The sequence below is a fragment of the Cupressus sempervirens genome, chromosome 8 (assembly GCF_028749045.1).
Source record: "Cupressus sempervirens isolate cs-2001-9-10 chromosome 8, ASM2874904v1, whole genome shotgun sequence".
Taxonomy (NCBI): Eukaryota; Viridiplantae; Streptophyta; class Pinopsida; order Cupressales; family Cupressaceae; genus Cupressus; species Cupressus sempervirens.
The window spans coordinates 793,893,862-793,917,279 of NC_143125.1; the positions used below are offsets into that span (position 1 = coordinate 793,893,862).

The 23,418-nt window shown below is 34.7% G+C and overlaps 1 protein-coding gene across 2 annotated transcripts in view; it reads right to left on the reverse strand.

The window, feature by feature from the left end:
* Positions 1 to 23,418, reverse strand: part of LOC149544787 (ascorbate transporter, chloroplastic-like) — a 117,261-nt gene that overhangs the window by 35,310 nt on the left and 58,533 nt on the right. For both annotated transcript variants that reach the window (XR_016355071.1, XM_089795359.1), the window contains exon 6: positions 22,691 to 22,900. Coding sequence is in view for 1 of the 2 variants with exons in the window: in XM_089795359.1 (XP_089651485.1) it covers positions 22,691 to 22,900 (210 nt within the window). In the remaining variant the exon portion in view is untranslated. The remainder of the gene's footprint in view (positions 1 to 22,690; positions 22,901 to 23,418) is intronic.

Below are 23,418 nucleotides of genomic sequence, written 5' to 3' on the forward strand. Positions count from 1 at the left end.
ACAACATACATTGGAAGCTCACATCAGCCACAGCCTTGGAGCGGTGCATTTGGAGATATTCAGCCCTGCACTATTTCAGCCTTATCGATATATGGTGAGGTTTTAGTGGTTTGAATTCGTTGAATTCATTTGACTTTGAAAATAATAAGACAGATCTTTTTCAACAACAACAGGCATATTCATACTTAGGAGTTTGTAGTGTTGTTCAGATTCTTCAATTCCTTCCAGAACGAAAAATACCCAAAAATCTGAAGAACATTAAAAGTTTAAAACACAAAAACTATACATTCCAAAGCTCAAAGAAATAAAAACAGATAATCTAATTTCACTGGTCAGATAGTTTTACAAACAAATTCAGAATTTCAATGCATTTCCTTAGTTGGCATCTTTCAACATACCAAAATTTGCAAATGTGTGTACTTGAATACTAAACAGGATTTTGATAAATCTCAATGTTCTTTGTCCTGACCGCTCAACTAGAAAATGAGTGACCTGAGTATCACCCTAGCTATCATTAGATATTATGGTTAAGTGTTCCTAGACCAAGCTTCTAAAAATCTTTCAAACCCATGTCATCTCGTGCTCCATTAATTAATTAACTTTATATCTTATCTTCTACTTCTTCTTTGACCATGTAGACGGACCTAATCTAAGATCATATACATTCAAGAGTAGTTTGTTGTTTATCTATATTGCCTACCCAATTTATTCCCAATGACCCATTAGGTGCCCTTCACCACCTTTGTGGTAAATAATTCCCAACAAATAAGTAGGAGATATCACTACATCACTATAAATAATTCCCAACTATATTGTGATAGCATTATCACAATTTCCAACTATATAGTACCCTAAGTACCAAATCCCTGCGGTTCTGCTTTTGTTCCTGCATGTACAAGTGCACAGAAGACCCATTACAACGGAAAGGTCCAGCCAAATATTTGCCAAATATAAATTTTAAACAAATAGAATGTTAGACTATACTTTGTATTTTGTACGCAAGAATTTCTTGATCATGATAATGTCATACTAGTGATTCCACATTAGGTAAATATATAAGTTCACTTACAATATGTAAGCTACAATCACCAATATCACTTACAAATAATACAAGGATACACACATTAAAGTTGTAGCATTTAATTCTCTCAAACACTCTCCATTATTATTTCTCAGCATTTGGTACTACAGCAAGCCAAACAAGGAAGCCCCTCAGGATCACACTAGAAATACAAGAGTTTTCTGTACTTAGAACACTAAGGAAGTTCGTTGCTGCTTATTAATTATAACACAGAAACCCTACATGCATGGAGATCCTGAAAGATGGTCAAATAATGACCAACTGCAAGGTCAACTGAGGTAGAGCTTAGGAGAGACTGAGGTGGTGTTTTTTATCTGAACGAGGTACAGTTTGTGGACAGACTGTGGTGAAGATTCAAAGAAGATTGAGATGCATTTACAGGGAAAAAAATAGCAGTCAAAATTCAGAAACCCCAGACAGACAGAAACAACAGACAACCAAAAATTCTAGGCAGGCAGAAATGACAGAGGGCAGAGAACTGAAGGGCAAGCACAGCAAAATAACAGAGTTCAAATTAAAGATCCTAAATGTGTGGAGAAAAACCTTAATGGATACTGGGTATTCAGTTTTTTAACATTTTTTCATTGATTTTCATTTTTTGTCAAGTTTGGGATTTTGTTAAATTTTGATCATTTCTAATCCAAAATTAAAGAAATATTTTAACTTTGAATTTGCCTATAAATCAAATTGAAACCTTAGTAATGGCCTAGAGTTGCCAGGTGCTCAAAAATGTCTAGCCAAAATTTTATAGTTTAAAGTCACAATATACTCACTATTGCTAAGTATCCAATTGTGGTAAAATATTTCTTAAATGAAACTTTTTTTTCCTGTTAATCACGAGATAAAATAATTTTGTTGTTAAAGTTGTCCATTTATGATGATTTGATTCCAGTCAAAATGCGACATCCCTCAGTGATCTTTGGGAAAGTCTGAAAAATAACCATCAAGCCTCCAAAAAGGTTAGACTAGCATACTTAAAAGATGTTTTCTACGAAGTTGGGTGTGCTGGGTGACTATCTGAGTACCTCCTTAAGGTGAAAGCTGTAGGAGATAAGCTTTTAACTATCAAGAACCATTAGATGAAGATGATATGATTACTCTAGTCATCAATAGTTTTTCCCCATTAATTGAAACTTGTGTTGAGTCTTTTCCTATATCACAAAGAGGTGGACTCACAACTTTGAAAAAGTTAGTTAATATTTGTTACAAAACGAATGGGAATAACAAGGACAAACATAGCTGTGACTCCAAATCTATACAATCTAAAAGTGCATCTGTTGCAAAATAGAAGGGGAAGCAATGAAGCCTTCCACTTCTACATCACCTCATAGACACGAGGTCAAGATATACTATTGTCATCAATTTGGGCATGTGAAAATGCAATTAAAATAAATGAAATTGTAATGATTTGTCAGTAGCCAGCTATTTTGTTAGTGCTTGCCTGCTTTGATTAATTGCAACAAGTTCAGATTTGTCTTGGCTCACAACCATCCACTTCCCTTTTTAAGATGAACTCTTGTAGATAGGGGCATTTTAGGTCTTTCGTTGATACTCCATAGAATACATCTATGAGGAACCTTGTATGAATAAAGCTAGATATGTGTTAGTCTAGTATGCATTGTGTTTTGTGTTCGCTTGTACAAGCATTAGTCTTGTCAAATGAAGCAGAAAATATTGGCATCATTGCTTTTAAGAAGACAAGTTTAAAAAAGAGCTGTTGCAGATCTCTAAAAATTTCTAAGATAGCAATATAAATGGGACAGCCAGTTGATGAAACGAACAAATTAATCAATGAACAGAAGACAATCTCACAAGTTAACTTTGGCATTTGTGTGATATATTTGTATAAGAGCATGTCCACAAAGAATCCCAAGGAACAGATCTTGCAGGAATCGAAATGGAAAAACTTAGTGGTGATTGAAGTCATAGACACACTACTTAATCATATTCCTGAATCCTTGCTTAACACTTCTTAGTATTGTAAGACTTTTGTGCCAAATAAGAGTCTAAGGCAAATGGGTGACAAATAAATCAAAAGGTATGAAGAGAAAAACCATCAAAATGAAAAGGATCAACATGAGGACCAGCAACTTACTTAGTCTGAACAAATGTAGGAAGAGACCACAACAAAATCATGGCACTAAATGATCAACCAATACCTAAGATTGGTAGAACAAAGACAACAAAGAAGACTAGGTGAAGTAGCCAAATAAATCAATCAATACAATTGCATCATTAGAAGTGAAGTGGAGGTCAAAATCAAAACAAAAGCCAAAGGAAAAATCCAACATAGACAACAAAGAAGACTGCGTGAGGTGGCTGAATAAATCCAATAATTAAATTGCATCATTAGCAGTGAAGTGGAGGGCAGAATCAAAACAAAAGCTCAAAGTCATAGTTGGGAACAAAAAAACAAAAGCATCCAACCCACTACACATTCTAAAGAAGAGTGGGTCAAGATTGTAGGGCAAATCCCCTTTCCTAAAGAAGTTTGTGCTGATCTTGTAAACCAACTTTGGTTGAAGACAAATAATAAATCTTTGACGTTGGCTCCTTGATGCAATACAAGGCTGGTGTATCCCCAAAGGAGATGACCAAACCCCCAGTAAATAACAACACAACATTTGGAAGAATCACAATTCTTTTTTTTCTTTTTGGAAGAAAACTTTTTCCAAGAAGAATCATTTTTCTTCTTCTTCTTCTTCTTCTAGGAAGAACCGGGATTTTGAAAATTAGTAATAGCTTGATAATCCGGTTCCGGTATATATTGAATTACGAGTCCGTGATTATTCTCTTTCATATGATCCAGATAACTATATGCCAAAAGATCATATCTATGACATTTGATCCGGTTCTTGAGTCGTGCCATAAAAGTGGCAAAGTGCTTCTCTCCCAAAAACGATGCAAATTCAGTCCATCCCAACCCGGTTGCCAATAACATGTTTACGTTTTTATTTCTGTGTGGATCTATTCTATAGCCAGCACACCACTTTAACCATTGCTTCCAATGGTTAATCATTAACTCTCCAGGATGCTTGCAATCCAATATTCCTTGTGAGTCCAAAAATTCTTTCACATTTTTTTTATAAAAGGAGACAATGCTCTTGATTCTATTAAATCTTTGACATAGAATCCTTTCATATTTCTTATTTCTTTCCATATTTGATGAAAAATGTACGCTTGGGAAATTTCTTTTCCTTGGCATTTGGATTCGACATTTTTGCTAATTGGATGATTGCTATTGAATTTTTTTTTATTGTTTCAAAACTTCTAACTCAATTGCATGCAAAATTCCAAATTTGACTCGATCATATTGAACATACTTATTTTGAGATCAATAAGTAGCAATTTCACCCTAAAATGAATAACTTTCATAAAAAAGGCAATTTCTTCCTAATGAAGCGAAGACTTTTCTTTTGTAAAAACAAACACCAAATTTTGATTCGAATCCACTCTTTTTTCAATTTGGATTTTATGTTAGGAGAAGATTGATCCATTCTTTGTTTAAAATCAGCTTTCAATTTATTATAAATATCTAGATTGAAGCGATACTCTTCATTCATTTGGTTGATTCGATCATTCATTGTGATTGTCCAATCATCAGGATCTGGAAGATCCAAATTTTGTTCCATTTGGATTGAAAATGCTTCATCTTCATCTTCTACTATTTCTAAAGAAAACTGAATATTAGACATAGGCCTAGTCTGAATAATTTTGATTTCTTTCCTAGTATCTAGATTGATTTTTGGCTTAACCTTTCCATTTATTGTCTCACTATTCTTTTGTATCAATTCTATCAATTCGTGGATAGGTTCGATAATAGGTTTTGCCCGATCGGATGTATAATTCCAAATCCATTTACCAATAGGTTCCCAAAAAGAAGGTACATTTGGTGGATTACCAAAAGGTGATTCAATTTTTGTAGCATAGATAGTTAAGTATCCTGTTTTTCTTTTCAATGTCAGTAGGATTAGATTCATAGCAAGGTTTTAAGTGAAAAGGATATACAATCTTGATTTGAATACCTTCTTTGATGTAATCTTTTAGGAACTTTTTCAGGACATTTGCATCCGTCAATTCATATCCATCATAATTACATTTGAGATATGATTTCTTTTCCAAGTTGAACCACTCTTGCTCCCATTCGAGAACTTGAAACAATAAAGTACGACCAATATTTTTAGCTATTATCAAAATAGGGAAATACAATCGTTTCCTTAAATACATATGAGTAAACAAGAGAGCAACTTTGACATAGTGAATCACTTCCCCGTCAAAGGTTTCCTATGTTTGGTAGTGAATCTTCTTTTTGTCTTTCGCGTCTTTCCAAAAATTTGTCGTAAATTCTTAAAGATCTCGCAGTTATTCTATTTTTTTCGTCCTTCTTAGGCACAGGTTCGCCATGTGACTTTTGAGTCATTGATTTTAGTCTCCCGAAAAGAATCAACCTTGGTCTCAGTATCCAATGGTTGATTGCTGAAACTTTTCATCGTTGAAAATGGACAGCTCCTTTTGCCAAATCTTGACGAAAATCTCCTTCATAAGGATAACTAAAGACGTATATATCTTTGGATACAAGATCCTCTTCTTCATCCCCCCCCATTGTCTGCTTCTTGTTCAAGAGTTTCTTCTTCTTCAAGAGCTTTTTCTTTTAAAGGTTTAAACAACCCTTTTTTGTTGTTTCTAAGGCCTCATTCTTTTTTCGTTCTTCCTCCTCTTTTTTCTTTTCCAGTTCCTCAAGCTTGTCAAAGGGCTTTATAATTATTAACTGCTGAGCTTTTTTTGGGTGAACTTTGAGAAAATCTTTGATAGCTATAGGGTCGTGAACTCTAGATAATAGGGTAGAGAGCAATTTAGGAACAACAAACCTGTTAAAATCTCAGATTCGAGGTTCGTAATCATCAAGACGGGTTGTTTCCTATTCTATTAATTTGCTATAAAGGACATTAAGTTCATGAAAATCTACAAAATCCTTCATATCTTGCTCAGATTGTTCTTTTTCAAAGAAATATTCATCAAGATGAATATTTGATTTACCGCTCTTATGTTTTTTATCCTTAGAATGTTCCTTATTAGAAGAAGGCGGATCCTCTTCTAAAATGTCTGCGAAATCCTTCAGAATATCCTTCTCTGATATTTCAATATCCATAGATACTCGAGAGTTTGATAATTCATCCAAATTAATAAAAAAAATTCACTCATAAAGCAAAGCCTGCTCGGTAGGAAGAACACTGAGAAGCAACTCCCATTTGATACCCATAGTTTCAAGAAAAATATGCAACAAATAATTTGTTATCAATTTTTTCTCGGAAGAAGCAATATCTTTTTCTATTCTTTTCTTTAAAGGCGTCGAGACCAATGTGTTGAAAACATATTCTAATGAAGATAAATTTTTAGAATAAATTTTCTCATATTTCTTCTTTAAGTCCTCCAAAGTAAACTCATCCAACCATTTTCCTCTATTCTATTCTTCTAATAAGATCATACGAATTTTATCTATCCACCATTTTGAAACAAGTTTGATTTGCGGTTGAACGATTCTTTCTTTATTTTCTAGTCGAATTAAAGAAAATCGAAAAAGTTGGTTGGTAGAATCATCGTTCTTATTGGTAGAATCATGGTTCTTATTGGTAGAATCTTGGTTCTTAGATTTTGACAATTTCTTTTTTTGCTCTTTCAAGTATTCCTCTGAATGCAACATCCAAGGCGACTTAAATTGATTCATTGACCCACAAAATGGCCCACTAAGTAAAGGATCATCAACTTCTGAAAGACGCTTTTTATCTTTTGTTCTTGAAAATCTAATTCTTTTTTCAAGAAGTTTGACAACAGGAGATCCATTGCTTAAAGCTCTCACCCTATTTTTAAGCTCTTTGCCTAAAGAAGTTTTCCTCTCCCATTTTTTTTCTATCCATTCATCAAGATGATCCTGATTTGAATCAAGACTTTGATCACCCAAGTTTGCCATTTTGGCAAAAAAAGAGCTACTTGGTGGAGCTGTGAAAGAATTTTTTTGATGGCCATCACTGAGACAAACATCAAAGAAATATTCAGCAACTTGGCTCCTCACACGGCCACATAGAATATAATCTCCTATACTCACGTATTGAAGGGGGTCATTAAACCAATTAGAATCAAAAAATATTAATGGTCACCTTTTGATTAGAAAAGGCAATATTGAATCATTGTCAGCATCCACTATCAATTTATCAAATATAATTTTCACAAGCGTTCTAAAAGAAGAAGGACATTCTCCTCATTTTTTTGAATATTAGTAGGAGTCCTAGGCTTGTGCTTCTTATGTTTTTTTTTCTTGTTAGATGCCTTTAGATCACTCCTAAAAGATTTTTCCTTATCAGCTAACTCTAATGATAGTTCTTCAAGTTCTTCTCGAGGACCTTGAATGAACGTCCTTGAATCATTCCAATTAGTAGCAATGAGAGAAGGATTCCTCCCGTAGCATGCCAACATGGCATAGCCAAAGAAAATAATTTGAAAACTGAAGGCGAGAAATTCTCTCTTTCTATCCCTTTTTAAGGGAACATCATTTTCCACCTATGAACAAAAAAAATTTGTCATTTTTACAAAAAGAATTTGTCCACTCAACCATCCAGCTGCGGTACTCAGCAGAAATAAAAAGTTTCCACTATATCTGAATAGCATCATATTGAGTAATCGGGTATAGATAGATTTACAGAAAAGGGCGAGGTTTAGCAATTGTAAAGCGACTCCAATAAAGAATTCTACTGCTGGATTTTGAAGCCAAGGGTATCTCCGCATCAAAGCTCTTTGAAAAACAAGAAAAAATAGAACAGGAACAAGCATGATTGTCATCAAATGGGGTTTCCAAATACTTGCATAAATAGGCGCTACGTATATGGATGAGAAGATCACCAATTGTGCCACAAAAGAACCACTAAGAATCAAATTCCCTGTAGGAACAATTTTTCTGTTGTCGATGACTTTGTTTTGAATTAACATCGATCGAATAAAATACATCTGGGCCCGGCCAATTAGCTATGTTGCTAAAAAACCATAATAAACCCCAAATAATAGAATCGGTGTGGATCTTTCAACCCACAATATGATGTAATGAAACATAGTTTCTTCACCAACTGCCCTTAGGCTATATTGTTATTGATAATTAATAGAATAGAAAATAGAATAGAATTATTTTTTATTCATTCATGAGACTATGATTTTAACGTTATTAACATAACATTCGGATCATTTTTTATTTAATATGACAATTTTTCTGTAGAATTAGATTACTAACCTATTTCTATTTCATGGAATATTTAGAAACTGTCTTACATAGATCATTAGATAACACCTCAAATCTATATACAGAGATTAACAACAACATCGAATCTACTCCCTAACTTTATTACATAGATCAATATATTACCATAGATCATTTTTTGTATATGATAGAACTATAAGTATATGGTTACTTATCTCATATATGTGTCCTACCTGCCGAATCTTCCTATAAGTATATCATTACTTTACTGAGTATTATAAGTATATCATTACTAAGTATTAAAAGTATATCATTACTTATATGTGTCCCCTTGTATAGTATACGTAAGGGTCCTCAGCCTCCTTACCCTCACCCTCACCCTTGTATAGTATACGTAAGGGTCCTCACCCTCACGCTACCTGAACACGGATAAGTAGTTTCAGTTGCCCTTAGAATAGTAGGGCCCCATAGAATGGTAGGGCCATCAGTTTCAGTCACCCTTAGAATAGTAGGGCTCTCCAACATTGGATTCCCCTCCCCCAAACTGCACATCAACCGACTGCCATAGAATAGTGGGGGGGGCCCACACCAGTCGTGTCCATATGATCTGTCAACCCATAGGGGGTCCCTTCAAATAGTAGGGCCATCAGTTTCAGTTGCCCCTAGAATAGTAGGGCCCATAAAATTCTAGGGAACATCCAACCAAATTATAGTCTCAGTTTAGTAAGCATCTAAACCCCTTTAATAATAGGGGAGTCTCAATGTAATGATGTAAGTGAACAAGCACCTCTAGTCTCAGTTCATGCCCTATCATTCCATTCCATCACCATACCCTCACCATTAGCATCAGATCTTGAATTACATCAAATGAACCATATACATGTCGAGCTGTAAGGCCTTCCTAGTTACAGTTAATACATTCCAAATTACAAACCAAACTCTTACCCCTCAAGCTATCGTCTTGCTCCATTCTTCTTGATATTGATTGATGATCTCTAAGACCCAACTATATTACATATATAGCCATCTAGACACAAGCCGGCTTTGAGTTCACAATCTACAATAATAGGAAACGTGTTGTACAATATAGGACTAACCCTCAATGAATTAATGACCAAATACATAATACATCTTAAGAACTTTGGAAGCCTTAGATATAGGTCCACGCATTATCCAACTGTCTAGATCCAAGAGTGTGTAAGATAACTCTTAAATGTACAACCTCGTTGAAACAAATACCATGCATCGTTCAAAGAACAATCTAGAAAATCAGCACCTGAGAAGATGAAGCATAACTCCCACCAAGAGTAACAATAAATTTTGCGCACATAAGATAATGATCCATGATAGGTCTACAATAAGAAGCCAAGCCCACAAAATCTGGAAAGGACAAACAATTGTTCGCTGAAACAAACTGTCAACCAAATAACTAGAAAACAAGAAACAAAGAAAATATCTTTTTGGGAATTCAAGATTGCCAACAGCCCAAGGATGCTCTTGCATCAGACACCCAAGGTGACAAAAGATGTTCCATAAGGACTTATGAACATCTAAAATAATTCAATACATAAATCCCATGCTCATTCTTAACCAATAAATCTTCTTCATCAATGATCAAAATTGAACATGCATATTATATTGAATCATATTATATTATTTCTAATGACTTTTCAATTTGGATTTTTCCATTCAACTTCTAATAAGAATGTAGATGGAGTGACCTTTCAACTTCCATGAAGATATATAAAGAGGCTCAAGTCGAATTTAAGAACAAAATGATATGGACATACATCTCGTTTGTTGAGATTGCCAATTTGTATCAGATCTTATACACGGGGTTCATCGGCAGACATCTCAACCAAGGGATTGCCCAACGCCTATAGAGTTTCATGGGCATACATCTCATTCACAAGAAAGCCCAACTTTTATGAGCTCAGACACACAACTCCTCCATGGGTTTGTCCAAATTTGATTGAATTGGAGGAATACATCTCACTTACGAGATTGTCCACAATTGTATGAAATTCTATTTAATATTATGAGTAAATTGAATTCTTGATATTGTTTATTATGTGTTTACAATACCATTATTTCTTCTTTTGGTATTGTCCTTTGAATTGACAAAACGATTTAGATCAATCAATCAACACTGAAGTCTGCCCAAGCTTATTGTTGCAACTAACTGTTCCATCAGATATCTCAGATTTACAATTGCTACGAGGATCAAATGAATCATACCTATTGCATGCCTTCACCTAATTAGAAGTCTTCTTTCCTTTGCCTTTGTTCTTGATCACAGGATTGGATAAAGTCCTCAAGTCAAATTGTATATTTTCAGTACTAACCTTAACCACAAGTTATGTTGTTCTCAAACTGTAAATATCGAAAACACTCAGGTTCTTTTCTTTTCCTCCTTCCTCATCCTTTAAAGGAATCAAAACAAACTTTTTGCCATCCTTCTCAACTTAACAGTATTCTTTTTGCAATCGTGTATAGTTCTTGTATTAAATTCCCAAGGTCTTCCGAGTAAAACATGACAAGCACTCATGTTAACCACATCACATTATACTTCATCCTTAAAAGGTCCAATACTGAAATTAACCAAGCATTGTTCTCTAACCTAAACCCAGTGATAACCTTGAAACCAACTGATACCATAAGGGGTAGGATGTTCCAATATTTGCAATCCGAGTTTCCTAACCATTTCCTCAAATATAAGATTATGAGTACTACCTCCATCCATAAAAACCTTGCAACATCTACCTCCAGATTTACAAACAATTCTAAATAAGTTCCTTCTTTGTACTGGTTCTTCATCATGCTTAGCCAACATGATCCTTCTCATCAAAAGAGATTCTCCATCTTCAAGTGAAGCCAAATCAACATCAGAAATTCACTCTTTCTGATCTTCCTGCACTACCAAGTTTTGTTTGTCAATCTTCATACCAGGAAGCTCGATGTCCCTCTTTACCACAATTGAACACAAATTTATTATCAAAACTATTTGCTTACCCTTATCCACTTTTGTCAATTGTTTACCTTGCTTTCTTCCCAACTTATCTTTTGCCTTCAATGCATATTGATAAGCATCTTCAACTGAACCAACTTTCAACTTACTCAATTCATCCTAAACATTTAATTTCAAACCATTAACATAACTTGCAATCTTTTCCTTAGAGGATTTATGATGTCCAGATCTGATTTTTATCTTGTAAAATTCCTCTGAATATTCCTTCACAAACATATCCTTCTGTTTCAAGTTCTGCAACTTCTTGAACAATTCAAGTTTATAATTTTGAGGGATGAATTTAGCTTTCAATCTAGAAACCATGGGTTTCCTTCTACTAATCTTAGGTTCATCATTATCTTCTCTATCCTTCTGTAGTTATTTGAATTTCCACCACAAGGAAGCATGACTTTTCAACTTAGTTTGTGCTATCCTAACTCTCTGTGGATCTATAATGTTTTCAAGCTCAAAATAATCCTCAAGCTCACTAATCCAATTTATTAACTCCTCAAGATCTAAAGAACTAGAATAATTTGATACCTCCATTCTATAACTCTTACCAACTTGTGTCATAGCTCTCAACAATCTTTCCTCTTCTGCAAGGATATCTACTTCAGGTACTTCAAAATCTTCAGCGGCTTCCACATATTCATACTCTATTTCAGGATTCCTTCTCAAGCAATTGAAGACATTTCGGATCTCATTCCTCAACTCTAATTCTTCAAACATATGTTCCAACCTCCTAGGATTGATCCTTCTAGCTGGCATACTGAAACAAAACAAGGTGCAACTACCTCAATCTTCAACAATCTGTCCACCAATAGAAACTAACAAGTCTGTAACAAGTTACCAACACAACTTGTGCAAGTCCTCTGCAATTGTGAGCCAAAACCACGATCTTCCACCTCACAACCAAGAAGTCCAAGCCTTGACAAGTCCACCAAACTCAACCACGCTTAGATAAGTCCAACTAGATCAAACTTTCATTTTGCTAAATCCAACTAGATCAAGCCTGGGTCTAATACCATCTGATGCAATACAAGATTGGTGTATCCCCAAAGGAGACAACCAAACCCTCAACAAATAACAACACCACAGAAGTACAAGAAGATACAATTGAAAACAACTCCTGATTAGCAACAAATTTTGAATTACATCAAATGAACCATATACATGTCGGACTGTAAAGCCTTCCCGATTATGGCCAATACATTCCAAATTACAAACACTACATTGCATATATAGCCATGTAGACACACAAGTCGAATTTGAGTTCACAATCTCCAATAATAGGAAATGTGTTATACAAGATACAACTAATCCTCAATGAATTAATGGCCAAATACATAATACATCATAAGAACTTTGCGGGCCTTAGATATAGGTCCACACATTATCCAACTATCTAGATCCAAGAGCATGTAAGCTAACTCTTAAATGTAGAACATCGCCAAAACAAATACTACGCATCGTATAGAACAACCTAGGAAATCAGTACCTGAGAAGATGAAGAATAACTCCCACCAAGTGTAACATTATATTCTGCGCACATAGGATTATGAAACATGATAGGTCCACAATAAGAAGCCAAGCCTGCAGAATCTGGAAAGAACAAACGTTCGCCAAAACAAACAGTCGAACAAATAACTGGGAAATAGTAAACAAAGCAAATATCTTTTTCGGGATGCAATATTGCAAACAACCCAAGGATGCTCCTGCATCACTCCTCTTGACAAGGGATGTTTTCATGGTAAAATAAAGTCTAATAGTTTCTACTACATAGATGAAGAGTGTGAAGCATACAAGTGCAATCTTTGAAGGATCAAATAACTTCTCATTGAAGTGGAAAACACAACAAATACTTGGATAAGGAAGAACTTAATGTGGTACTAGTGAAGTTGGGGCTACCAAATTCTCTAAAAAGGTTGATGGTTTTGACATGTCTAGAAGTGCCCACGGAGAAAAGGATTGTCCTAACCAAAACTTCCTAAGAAAATGTTTTTGACATAATAGTCACATCAAGCGATGGTCACCACTCCGACAAGTTCAAGTTTCAAGAGGTACAAGCTGCCAAAGTTAAAAAAAGATGGATCTAAAAACCTTGTAAGGCACTAGAGAACATGTATTAATATAAATAAAGATTTCACCAAATCTTTTCTTGTCAAAAACTCAGTATTTGTAATGGGGAAATTCGCAATGTGTACAAAAGGAAAAGTGTAGTGTGATGTCCCCTTTTTGAAAGAGAATTTGATAAATAATATTAAAATATAAAAATTAATTAATTAATTAAAAGAAAAAAAAATTGTAAAAACAAGTACATTCCCTTTCTACAATAGGATTGAATAAAAAGAATATAAACATAATATAAAAGAATTAAATTAAAATACAGAAGAACTATAACTAAAATCTAAATTAAAATATAAAATAATTACATTCTAAAATATAATTAATATATAAAAGAATTAAATTAAAATATAATTAAGTTCATGAATGGTCAAAACGCATGAAAAGTAAATATGTGACTCCTTAAAAATGAAATATAAAAGGGGCAATAAAATTTCACTTGGAAAGGGAGAAAAAGAAGATAAAGCACATACATCACAAGAGAGAAGCACATAAGTAAAGATTAATTAATTCTTGACAAAAGGATATGTCTCTTCCCAATAAGATGTAACCATTCAATATCCATGATATTTAATAAGGATTGAAATCACTCCCGATGGCATGGGGAATAGGAGAAAAAAAAAATTGGATACTCTTCATGGGAAGAATAAGAATGGAACAAGAGATTATAATATTTAATATTATAATAAACATATTTTAGTAGATATATACATTACGGAGGTGGTTAATAATATATACTAAGAGATACATATGGTTAATAAGCATATATAATAGTAATTGGACTTATAGATATGTTATATTTATATGTGAATAAATAAGACATTATATATATACACATTTATAATATAATGAACAACTCTATTGGCCTAATCTTAAATATTCCATTAATACCTTTGGAAGGATATGTTAGTTTGTATAGGGAGGGGTAAATAATTTCCTTCCCAAACAAGGTGACTCCCAAGGGTGGTATTGACGGGAGTTCAAGAAACCCTTGGACCAAGCAGTGTTATTGACAGAAGTTCATGAAACCCTTGGACCTAATTATGGAGAAGCTATCAATGCTTTATGATAAAATTTCCTATCCCCCGTTAGGGTTAGGAAATAAGTTAAGATGGGGTGTAAATATAGTAATTATGGTTTGTATTATGAGAAAATTAATTATCCCTTGATCTGTTTAAGGCACAATATTTCACAGTAAAGTATAATGATGCATGTTAACAAATAATGCCTAGTAGGGGACATTAAATGCACAAGTTAATCCTCTTTCTCACAAGTCAAAAATATGGAAGAAAACAATTGATAAGGTTTTCAAAAACTATGGCATAAGTAGGTAGGATTAGATAATTCCAAATACCATGACTACTCCAAGCCCAATGATGGTGCAAACCACACTACAAGACACAACCATGAAGCAAAGTGAAATCAAAAGATCCATTCCAAAGTAAAGGGCAGCCATTGAAGACAAAATCAGTTGGAAAATCCCATTACAAACAAATGTAAGTTGTAGTGGACAAATATCTCATTTTTGTGTCAAAGATTAAGCCTTGTTTGGTTTGAATGGTCTTTAGTTGTAGCCGAGTGAAGAAGGAATATTTTGTATAGTACATGGATGAAGAGGTCAAAATGAGAAATCACATATGTTTTCAGAATTTTCCAAGGTGTTTTGGGTACCATGCAAAGGCATCTCTATTCAACAGCTTGATACTAACATCACATAGGAATCAATATATTTTTCTATCCAAACACCATGTTAGATCTCAAATTTAGCACCCCAAAATTCTTTCGTTTAATCAAAGCAGTGTCTTGTGACCCAATAATCTAGGATTGTTGTGAGCTCTGAGTCATTTTCATCATTTTTGGAGTCGTATTCTCACTGCATGTCCTTAATTGTAGTGCTTAGGGGTTTGACATGTCCTATGGACCAACCCTAGCTTGTGTTTTCTCGCTTGTTAGGACACTGGTGCCAATAGACTACAACACTAGGCTTGAACATATACACCTAGGCATACATGGTGTTGGTGTCCCCTCTAGGTGCTTGTGATGTCTCTTTTTCGAAATTAGACAGTTGTTGAATCCTGTAAGAATTTGCCTAAGGGCAAAATTCACCAAGGAACTAAGAACTCAAACACAAGCACAATCGTAGAACAAAAATGGATATGATCAATTAATCAGAGTATGTCCGAATACATTGCTCTGTTCAGAATGTCATGATCAACACACTAGGAGTGCCTGTATATAAAGGCCTCTCAGGAAGCACCTAGAATGTCTCTAGAAACAACCAAAAGATAAGACAACTAAGCACCTTATCCAACATTCTAGATGAATGGATAAGAATGACAAAGTGTCATATGCATGTAGAAGATTCCTATTTTGTAGACAACATATGCTTAAAAGAGGTGCGGACCCCTGTGATGTCATCAAGACAACTCACAAGAGTGCACAAACTCCTAAGTGTCTCACAAATAAAATAATGCAATAATGCAAAATAATAAACTAATGCATTAACCTAAGTAAACTTAAGTAAGTGTAATAAGCAAATACTTATTTACACCAACACCCCCCCTTAAGTGCAACTTAGGGGAATGCTCTTAAGCTTATAAAACTAGGATGAAGATGCATAATGGGTCCCGGCTACTAGGCCATGTTAGGTACCCATGTACATAATGAAAATGCAATCTCTCATAAAGCGGGGAAAGAGGGAAAACCTCATGGGAAAAATCCTCTCCCAAAAAGAGAGATAAAAGGGATGCATGGATGGATGGAGTAATCAAGACCCCCTCATTATGACATACATCCATGTATATAGAAGAAAGAATGGAGAAGGACAAAACCTCCTATGAGGAAAAAGTCCCCCCCAAAAAAGATAAGGAGACGAGGTAGTCCCCCCCCCCTTAAAAGTAGTGTGTCGATCAGTGAAGAATGCTCCTATGTAGAAGCTAATCCATGACCTCTGTATGATGTTCCTCCCCTTTGGAAGAAACAAGAGCAAGGATACCTGTGAGATATGTCCCCTATATGGAGAAGGAATCTCTATGATGATCAGTGTCTCTAAAGCCTGTCCAAAAGTCCCTATGTCGATACTAATGATGGCTTCCTCCAAAACTGTTGAAGAGAAGTGCAGATCGAACAGGGAGTGTGGTAGAACCTTCTTCAGGAAACCAATAGTCTTCTCAAATGTGAAAGAGATCTCCTGCAAATGTTGTACATAAGAGTCCACAATCACGCCAACCTGGAAGGATTGATCATGTAGAGAATGTGCAATAACTGTAGAAGAATCTGCCTCAGCAAAGAGAAGCGATAAATCATCATGAAAGTCTCCCATGTCTACTGTGTGTGACTCCAAGAATGGAACTGAAATGTCTGGCAAGAAATCATCACCTGGAAGACCATGAGTACCCTACAGTGCTGAAGTACATGAATCTGTCACTGCAGCAAAGGATGAAGTATCCACCTCAAAAAGAAGACAAATGTCATCAAGAATATCTCCCACATCTTCAATATGAGACTCCACGAACAATTGTGCAATGTCTGAAAGGAAGTCTTCGCATGAAGGTAGAGTAGGAAGACATAAAGTATCCTGCTGCACTGATTCCAAAGCATCTGTGGCTGAAATAGGATCAGTAGGAGCAACAGGAGCTAGAGGTGTGATCTTATCAGAAGAGGAGTCAGCTACAACTGGAGGAAGAAGATCTTTTGGGAATGGAGGAATAGCTGGATCTCCATAATGCTCCCAAAGATACATCCATAAAACATATGGGTCAGATGACTTAATTTTGAACGTCTTTTTTAAAGCTTTATACTCCATATAGCGATAGAGTAGGAATAAGGAGGTCAACTTGATCAACAGTATACTCAAGATCTGGCGCATATGGCAGTACATTGTGCTAAGAGAGATATCTGACCATAAGTTGACTCCATTCCTTATAGTTATTTGGATTCAAGTAGATCAACTCTGACTCTTCTATGATGGACCAATCAAAGAAACCTCCAAAAAGTTCAAAGAACCCCCCCTGAAAAAGATGTTGTTGGCACTTGAAAGCCACTTGCCAATTTAGAGCCTATTTCTAAAAGTAGTATTTCTGTCTACAAAACCTATAATGTGATTGCAAGTAGACAAAAAAAATATGCACTTTCAAAAAAAACGGAACCTGATTTGGAGTCCAGATGAGCCCGTACCAAGCATTTTAAGTGGCAAAATTCGAGATTTTGGAGTTCCAGAAAAATTCAAAAACAGAGATCTCAAACCACCTGCACCAATGTGTAGATCACGAAATCCCACCCCAAAACAAAAAAAAAATTGCTCGCAAAAAGGAGTCCGTATGAAGAAGATATCACTGTTTGAAAATAGTTGTTATTTTTTCTGAATCACTGCCGTGCCTCCAAAAAATAAATGGCTCTAGATTTTGCCTCAAATGTCTGATTTGGATGAAACAAAATCCGATCTGGGGGTTTTTGGACCTTCTGAATGTGATGCAAATATCAAATTTGCACCAACAAGCTTTAATCTTCACCTGTAAATAATCTCTCCTATGGCCCTATGGCCAAAAAATTTCCAAAAAATAATGTAGATCCGAAAAAATAGCAGAGATGCAAATGAAAAAAAGTAGATCTGAGAAGTAAATGTACGGATCTGAAATGATCATACCAATTCTGCAAATCGGTCCTTCAAGTGCTGGTTTGCAAAAAAAATTTGCCTCACAAGCGACTTTGGCCTAGGGTAGGCAGCTTTGTAACCGATTTTTCACCAGAATCAGCGTTCCAGATGCAATGGTGAGGTCAGATCTGGCTCTAGACACTCCCAATTTCTGCGATACTCCAGATTCGGGCGGAGGTGATGAAGCAAGTGTGGTCTCAAATGGCTATGTGATGAGAAAGTCTCCAAGTTGCTCTGATACCATGTAAGAATTTGCCTAAGGGAAAAATTCACTCAGGAACTAAGAACTCAAACACAAGCACAACTGTAGACCAAAAATGGATATGATCAATTAATCAGAGTATGTCCGAATACATTGCTCTGTTCAGAATGTCATGATCAACACACTAGGAGTGTCTGTATATAAAGGCCTCTCAGGAAGCACCTAGAATGTCTCTAGAAACAACCAGAAGATAAGACAACTAAGCACCTTATCCAACATTCTAGATGAATGGATAAGAATGACAAAGTGTCATATGTATGTAGAAGATTCCTATGTTGTAGACAACATATGCTTAAAAGAGGTGCGGACCCCTGTGATGTCATCAAGACAACTCATAAGAGTGCACAAACTCCTAAGTGTCTCACAAATAAAATAATGCAATAATGAAAAATAATAAACTAATGCATTAACCTAAATAATCTTAAGTGTAATAAGTAAATATTTATTTACACCAACAAATCCAGTTAACCTATTCTTGGGTTCCCGTAGGATAATCGGTGGTGGTTATGGGGGCTCCAACATTCTTCAAGAGTTTGATATCAATTTTCTTGGCTTCTAACAATAGTGTGGTGATTCCTTGGTGTTCTAGTTGGTGACCACTTTTCATACTAGTTTTGGCCTTCAGGGTCATTCTCTGTGATTCTTGTAAGACACTACTAGTTTTAGTAATTAGTAAGTACCTGTTTTTTTGGCACCCCACATCATTCTTCAACAATACTTACCTTTTGGCGTGATTGGTTGCAAGTTTTGGTGCCTTGGCAGCAATTTCACAAGGTGGTTACTAATTAGCATTACATTAATTATTATGCACTCTGTTTTAATTTTTTATAAGGTGAAGTTATCCCCCCAAGTTGGGTGCCTATGGAAAAAGGGGCCATGGAAAGAGTTAATTTTTAAATCGTAAAGATCCCTAAGAGGGAAAATGTATATATTTTTATTTAAAAATCCACATTTTCCCTTGAACTTCATTTGAGCACAATTTCAGCTCTCATTTCTTATTATTTAGTTACATAGATATCAAGATGTTGTGGAAGTGAATGGAGATTTCTGCAAGGGGTTGATTGAGATTGAAAAGCATCATCAAAGATTACTAGTTTTGGTGGTGAAGAGATTCATCCCAGCTGGTAGAGTGATTTCACATCACACTAGCTTTCATTGAGTTTTGAAGATTTGGGATTTTTTCAAACAGGAGGATTTACATGGTGTTTTGATTTTCATTTTTTAGTGTTTCTTGGAGCGACTGTTCCCTCATGTAATCTCTTAAGATTATGGGACTATTAAATTATAATTTAATTGTAAGAAACTTCTTTCTAATTAATTTTTTTACTTATAAATAAAATACAATATCTTGATTCTTGGCATGCCTTATATTGATGATACTACTTGTGGAATAGTGATAATCTGCATGCCTTATATTGATGATACTACTTGTGGAATAATGATAACCTGCATGCCTTATATTGATGATTCTACTTGTGGAATACTGGTAATCTAACTTATGTACTGCTATATATCGAATGCATAATAATCGATGGACTCTAACTCAATGAAGCATGTATCATGCAGTCAATGTGTATGAAAAAAGTAACTCCGATATTTGGATCTACAATATGTGAACCTTATCAATTTGATATAATGGAGATTATCTTGCTGTCTCAGATATAGCTGTGTGAATTATGCAATTGATTCCCCCTTATGATGATGAAACGATACTTATTGTTCATGATAGGACTTTAGAAGTATGCAATGATGCTGCAGTTTTGGTCTGATCAGAGCTCCCACTTCAAGGTGACTCTTGTCTGATATTTTGATGAAAATAGCGATGTCGCTTGGTGCTGTTACTGACTGATATCTTTTAATATGCGACCCATTTCCTTAAGAAGGCTATTGCTCAACTTAATCTATCCAAATTTGGATGAAACAAGAAATAGAAATATTTGATGATGCTTAAGAACGGGTGAGCGTGTCTCTTCATTGCACTTTTTGATTGAATAACTAATCCACTTTATCCATAAGTTGTAGGACTCGTAACTAATCAATCTTTGCAGAGTGACATGCTGATCGAGAATAATTAATCTTTCTTTCAAAGTGATACTACTAAATGGACACTATAATAATTATAATGATCGCTCTATCATGTTACCTGTTCTTTCCATTAATTACAACAATGGGATCATTACAAGAGATTTTTATGTGTTTAGTGGTGATTTTGAATGCTTACAAGTTTGTCATATCATCTATTCTTAGCCGTGTCAGCCATGAAATGAAGGTGGCTTGAACTAAAAAAAATATTTAGGCTTTGTTTTGAGGTATTTCACTGTAAAATGACATGGTTAGAAGAGAGTTTTTTATTATTGAAGATATTATTAATTTCTAGGTGTAGTCTTACCAATTTTTCAGATGTTTGGTAGTGGCACTTTGGTTTGTGGTCTCTTTCGAGACAAAAGGAATCTCCCAACTCTATAAAATTTGTTTGCACATATATATACATATACATATGCACATAGTACCATAAAAACAACAAAACACCATATACTTGTAACCATATCAACATCAAAATATTAAAATAATTATATTGAGTTCAAGTATCATTGTTTCAAAATTCAAAAATTGGAACTTAGTAAAGCTACAATCATCTAATAGATTATATAAATCTTCTACATCATCAATGGCATTAGTTAATTCACAATGTCAATGCCAACAGGATCAATTGCACTAATAAGATTCTTGCTTTTCAAGTCGTCAAATGCTTATTACTTTTTCACTATACAAAGATCCTGTTTGCTTGTAGTTAACATTTTAATGGGAAAATGTTTAAAAAGTAGCTTGCAACTCCCTTCCCCTATTGAAGATTTTGTTTAATGTATAAAATATAATTTATCACTACAAAGAGCTTTCAATTAATCAAGGGTTCATTGTGAGAAACTGGATATATAAATTTCACAGGAAGAAGTCTTCAGGGCTACTTTAATTTTATGCAATAAGTTTTTGAACTTAAGCAAATGTTGCTTTGTAATGTTAAAGATCTTATTCAAATCCTGTAATAATTGTTTCTGAACTAAATTATAGAATTATAGAATGTTTCTTAGTGGAAATATGCTTGGTTCACACTTGTTCTTCCTAAGTCTGCCCTCGTTCGACCTTGGTTTGACCAGGGTTTGGCCTGAAGGAACTAGCCTGCCTCAATACGAACCCTGACTGAACCCACAAGCAAACCAAACCCAAACCCGGACTCGATTTGAACCAGACCAATACCAAAGACCCAGGCATTAGAGTTGAATCTCTCTATGTTTGTTTCTCTTTTGTAGATTTATTTCTATTTCTAATAGTCACTCTTCTACTATGTTTTCATATTCTCTCTCTATTCAAATATGGAAACCTTCTCGCTTTCACTCTTCTTCTACGTCTCCATATTCTCTCTATGTTCAAATATGGAAACTTTCTCTTTCTCTCTTCAAAATGTTTCTATTTCTCTCTCTTTGTCCGTTATAGAAACATTCTTGTGAATACTTGCATATATAAATCATTTATGATCTCTGTTTAATAATATATTCAATTTTTTACCATAATAACAGGCTATGAATTAAGGATTCTACAAGAACTATAATTTCCAATCTTATGGCTGGAACCCCTAATTTCCACTAATGTTTTGAAAAATAAAGAATGCAAATTACAAGAAAAAGCACTTCCCCCTCCTTTCCCCATATTAAACATGTAAGAGTCTTCTTATGCACTTTAAATGCATTAGCATCTTCTTTCATTTTTTTACCAACATCCATCACCATTTATCAGCGACAATGATCTGAGTTTCAAACAGAACATGCCCCAGTAATGGATAATCACCTCATTCTATGAGTTCCCATATTTAGCTCAGCCTCAAAAGAGGCTCTTCTTTCCCAATTAGAAAACATTTTTTCTCTTCACTCACAACTGTGCTAGCAGCTTTAGAAAAAGTATCCATTAAAATGAAGGATTGTTGACATATCACTAGTATTACTTAAGAAATGGAAGGCTGTATCAATTGCTATGGTCTACATGTGTTTCCAGGGATTGTATTTTATTACAAATTTATAGTATCCATTTACTTTCTTGTTAAAATGTTTTCTTATTTCCATGTATTGTCACTGCAACAATTTCCTAAATGCATGAACAAGCACAGAGTGTACTAAAAATATCTCAATTGATTGCAGAAAGTTTTATGTAGCTAAATGTCACACTCAATATTTTTATGATCAATCTTTAAAGAAAAGCATATTGTACAAGATATGTGTAGGCCAATACGAAGGCAAATCAATTGAATAGTACAAACAATTAAGCACCTGATTATAGTATGTTGGCATCCATGTGAGAAGTATGAATGTCCCCCAATTATGGCAAAAATGGGATATTATCAATGCCCACACCGGTGCCTTTGAAAGCAGTAACTTCCATGGAATAGATTTAACAGGCTCTTTTGGAAGACTCTCCCCTATAATTAGCTCCTTCTCTTCTGTTGAGAGTTCGGGATCTTCAAGTGGTGAGCTGTGTGCCTGAAGAATAATTTTGAAACAGGTATCAAAACATTATCATCAAAACACAAAATACAATCTTCTGAATCAAACTCTTTAACTTTTTGTTCATGCTGCATGCTTTCTGAACACCGGAGATGAAATAGGACCTCATTACATTCAACATGCTTTAATCATTAGCTCCCATAGCTAAAGCAACAAATGCTTCAAAGAGAGTAAAACATGCCACATACAGTCTACTTAAACAATATATATCGTTTCAAGAAAAATGACTTGTGATTTCCTGTTTCAATAAAAGCTGCTTCAGAAATCTTAGTTTTATATGTTAGTTAAGAGCTTGTGACATTACAGTTTTCCTCAATTGAATAATCTGTATGATTTTATTTTATTTTGTTTTGACATTTTTCTTAAATGAAGATAGCCAAGTATGATATACAACATAGCTTAAAACTGGAAAAATTACAAATACACTAAATCCACCAAGTGACATACAATTCATTTACCAGGCAACAGAAAGGTATTTGTGTATCTCTATTGTA